Genomic DNA, 4,621 nt, shown 5'->3' on the forward strand with positions numbered 1-4,621 from the left:
GCAATCAGCCAAACAAAAGAAAAGCCTTAATGATGTCTATATGACCGGAAAATAGAGTATTTTTAGTGGTACACTATTGATGTACCAATGGCTAAGTATAATCAACATTATTGTTCAAATTACTCACAACGATATTATTTTCCATGAACGCTTGAAACATATCGAAAATACCTGTCATTTTATGCACCAACACATTGTCCGTGGCGTTGTATGACTCATTAATTTCAGTCACCATAGTTGATCAGATTGCTCATATTTTTACCAAAGCACATTTATCTGAATGCTTTTATGATCCAGTTTCCAAATTTAAATGGGGTTCTATTTTATAATCTTGAATTTGAGAGAGGATATTAAACATATTTATCATTTTGTTATTGTATTAGACATTTTTTTTAATAATCTTGATACATTTTCTTGCTTAGGCTATATATTGATGTATGTATTATTATAATAATGATCTTGAGGCAGAGAAAATAAATACAAATCTTTCACGTATTCTCTCTTTTTTAGAACACGACGAATCAAATGTGCCTCACGACTATTTGTAGCTATAAAGTATGCCATATGTACCAGCTTTATGTCAAATGCCCAAAATTTTTGACGCAAAGGACCAACGTCAGCCATTACGTACGCGTCGGCGCTATCAAATAACCGTAGCGCCCTTCTGCGCCAGGTAACCATTCTTTGAGAGTGGGTGGCCGACGTCTACTCCGCGCACCTATAAATAGGCCCTCATAGCTGAGAAATAGCATACCAAACCGCAAGAATTGTATTCACTTTGCGAGAGACTAAACCACTAGAAGTGTTTGTTAGAAGGAATTAATGGGGATGAAGGTAGAACAAGTTCTTCACATGGTTGGAGGGGCTGGAGAGACCAGCTACGCCACCAACTCCAGGCTTCAAGTCAGTCATCTCCCTTAGTCTCTCATGCTATCCCAAGGTTCCACATTGCCATTTCTAACCTTTTGCTTGTGAATTTTCCCAGGAGAAGGCAATATTTGAAACAAAGTCCATAGTGGAGGAGGCCGTGAGAGAGGTCTATAAGACCGTTCTGCCTGAGAGCATGGTGGTGGCTGACCTGGGTTGCTCTTCCGGTCCTAACACTTTTCATGTGGTCTTCGAGGTGATCGATATCGTCGACGATCAGAGCCGACGGCTGGGACGATCCCCACCGGAGGTCCAGTTCTTCTTGAACGATCTCCCGGGGAATGACTTCAATAGTATTTTTCAGTCTCTGGAAGGATATGAGGAGAAATTAAAGGAAGAGAAGGGAGGGGGGATTCCGCCGTTCTATGTTGTGGGAGTGCCTGGCTCTTTCTATGGGAGGCTTTTCCCCGCTCGAAGCGTTCATTTCTTCCATTCCTCCTACTGCCTCATGTGGCTCTCTCAGGTTTGCATCTTTCTTTCTTTTTCAATTCTTGCATATAATAAATATACTCTTTAACTTTTTTAGTGAATCACACAATACTCTTTGTGCACCGATTTTTTTTTTTAATCAATCGTCTATTCAGGTCCCACGTATTACGTGGCACCCTGCCAGCGGATTTGTCACATGGGACCCGCTGAACCACGTGACCAATTGGTTGACAAATGATGACGTTTTGTGATCAGGCAGGTCCAACATATCACATGCATGTATCATTCACGCTGGATACATTATTTGAGTTTCTGGATATACAAGTACTCAAGGATTATGCATTGATGCTTTTTGTTTGGCAAAAAATTCAAATCCAATAATAAATATCATGTTCGGCATGCGATCAACCTCAAATTGTTCTATTATTGTAGTTTTCCTTAATCCACATAAATCATGGATCAACCTGATCATAGCTTATTGGGTTTTTGCTTTTCATATCCGAACCCTATATTTTGAGTAGGTTTTAGATTGGGTTAATAGATTATCGGCCTGTATTGACACCCTAGCCATATACTAATGGTTCTTAGCCCAACTCATGGAGAGCAAACTCTTCATAAAAATGATTCCATATTTAATTCTGAATAGTGGTAAAATGGCAAATAACCACCATAAAAAATGATGCCTCTTGGCTTCTAATGAGAGGTATCAAATGATTGGCTGGTCTCGTACCTTCCCATAATATTGACATGTGCTATACTGTACGAGTAAGATAGCATATAGCAATAATGTTTGATTTGATATATAAGCCTTTTTTTTTTTTTTTTTGGTAAAAGGATATATAAGCTAAATTGGTAAGCATTGCTCCGAACTAAGCGGAATCATCCTATATTATCCAGTACTGTCTCGTCACAGGGTATATGCCATACCAAATAAACTGGTAATGGTATGGTTTCCAATATCAGTAGTCCGGACGTTGTTTCCTGGTCCAGCATGTATAAGGGATTCTTTAGAGGGAATTTGTTTAATCACGGGACCATTGCGGAAAAAAAATAAAAAATAAAAGGAAAAAAAGACAATGAACTATCGTGAAAGAAAATATATATATAATTTTTTACATTTATACTTGCATCTATATTCTTTTTCTTTAAGTCATTATATGTTATTTTTTACAGCCATACGTCATTTAATATTTCAGAATACTGATTTCAATTTTCAAATATATACTAGGTCCCTCCGGGAGTTGAGAGTAACACGGGTGTTCCATTAAATGAGGGAAACATCTACATATCAGAGACAAGTCCACCTGTTGTGGTGAAATCATATCAAGAGCAATATCAGAGGGACTTCACGACATTTCTCGAGTCCCGTTTCGAAGAACTTAGTTTCGGAGGTCGGATGGTCTTAACATTCTTGGGAAGGACTACCGAACGTGCACCAAGTGGAGAACTGTGCCAACTTTGGGGACTACTGGCGGAGGCACTCAATGCTATGGTCCTAGAGGTATAAATGTTATCTTCTTTCATAGTTTTATGGTACTTGAGATATGTTTTGGGTGCCAGACTTCTTTATGACATCTCTTATGGAAGAAAGCAGCTAACAAGAAGGCTGATGGAAAGAGAGTTTAGAGAATTGATATAGGAAGATGATTTTTAATCCAATACTTAAAGAGCATGTTTGATTGGGAGATTTTTTTTTTTTTTGATGGTAATGGAGGTTGTGATCAGCCACCAACAAGTTTATTTAGATTCAGAAAATTTACAGGACCTAAAAAAAATTTAAGCAGAAAATGAGAGATAAAGGATTACATAAGCATAACAGTTAACCCAATGCAAGCCTCTCTTACAAAAAGTTGATTAGGTTCTTTATAGCAACCCAAATCTTTCAAAACCCCGGCAAAGCAGCAAGTTTGATTGGGAGGTACTCTTAAAAGTGAATAGGAATAAGTGACTTCCATTTCAGCCTAGATAGAGTCCCATTTCCATTTGATTTTAGGAGGGAATGAGAATATCTCAATCTCCTAAAATCCAATCCTTATTCTCATCTAGTATTCAAATTCCATTCCGATTCTAAGTCTGATTCTGATCTTGAACCAAATATATTGAGAAATACGGCCACTCTAATTTCTATTTCAGTTCATTCAGATTTTGATTCCAATCATAAACCAAATGCACCTTGAGTTTGTTTGTATCCCTTATCTTAATTAAATGAAGGTAAGTTAAGGGGACATTCCCATCATGGGCAAAAATGAGATCCTAAACATCTTTATGTTTTTTCTTGTTCAGTGCTATTTTGCTATTTATATTGACAGCTGACTCTCTGAAACATGTTAATTTGTGGAATACAGGGTATCGTGGAGAAGGAAAAAGTGGATGCATTTAATTTGCCTTTTTATGCACCTTCCATAGAGGAAGTGAAGGCAGTGATACAAAGTGTAGGATTATTTGATCTCGATCAAATGCAAATATTCAAGTCAAATTGGGATCCACTTGATGACTCTAGTGATGATTACATATATGATAATTTTATAAGTGGGGAAAATGTGGCAAAGAGTACAAGAGCAGTGATAGAACCCGTGATTATGCGCAACTTTGGGGAGCACATACTTGATGATTTGTTTTCAAGATATGCAAAGAATGTTGCGAAGCACCTCTTGAAGGAGAAGACCAAGTATCCTGTTTTTGTCATTGCTTTGAAGACAAAAATGTGAAGATGAATTTGGATCTCCATTCAAAAAAAAAAAAGATCTATAATAATCTATAAAAATATTCACTGGTCATGATGGAAGATCTATAAAAATATTCGTTGTGTGCTTAATGGGTGTAATGGTGTCATGGTATGTGGGAAACTGAATCATTATGAGCATAAAATGAAAACTTGTTCCCTACTTTCTCTATTGCTTTCTTTTGGTTTCAATATTGCATGTATAGCAGTTGTTCTTGCGAGTTACATAAATCCCCTTGTACCACGTGGTAAAGAGAACCTTTAGTGTGCATCAAATGGAGCCCTGTCGCATTACTCTTCAATACTAAAGAAATGTTGACAAATAATCCTAGAGAACTAGTACCACTGCCTCTAATAGTTGTTTCCACAGCGCTTACGAACCATATAGTGGATGATGTCATAGTCTCGTTTCGTCTGTGTATTACGAAATGGCCAGTGAATGAGAGGATGCTTTATATTCCATGAATATTTTCTCTTGATCATCAAATTTTCTACAATATATGGATGGCTAGTAATAGGAAAAATAAATCTCTCCATACAAGC

The 4,621-nt window shown here is 37.2% G+C and overlaps 1 protein-coding gene across 1 annotated transcript; it reads left to right on the top strand.

Annotated features, from left to right (window-relative positions):
- The first annotated feature begins 767 nt into the window (after window positions 1-767).
- LOC105036026 (anthranilate O-methyltransferase 1) lies at window positions 768-4,245 on the top strand. Its single transcript, XM_010911762.3, has 4 exons — window positions 768-903; window positions 986-1,390; window positions 2,585-2,857; window positions 3,702-4,245. The coding sequence occupies exons 1-4, from the start codon at window positions 823-825 to the stop codon at window positions 4,062-4,064; spliced, it is 1,122 nt and encodes a 373-aa protein (XP_010910064.1). The 5' UTR covers window positions 768-822; the 3' UTR covers window positions 4,065-4,245.
- The last annotated feature ends 376 nt before the right edge of the window (window positions 4,246-4,621 follow it).

This window comes from Elaeis guineensis, chromosome 8 (genome assembly GCF_000442705.2).
Source record: "Elaeis guineensis isolate ETL-2024a chromosome 8, EG11, whole genome shotgun sequence".
NCBI lineage: Eukaryota > Viridiplantae > Streptophyta > Magnoliopsida > Arecales > Arecaceae > Elaeis > Elaeis guineensis.

Coding starts and splice junctions, on each gene's coding strand:
- LOC105036026 (XM_010911762.3), top strand. CDS start 823: ATGGGGATGAAGGTAGAACAAGTTCTTCACATGGTTGGAGGGGCTGGA. Junction 1,391..2,584: donor GCCTCATGTGGCTCTCTCAG/GTTTGCATCTTT, acceptor AATATATACTAG/GTCCCTCCGGGAGTTGAGAG. Junction 2,858..3,701: donor TCAATGCTATGGTCCTAGAG/GTATAAATGTTA, acceptor TGTGGAATACAG/GGTATCGTGGAGAAGGAAAA.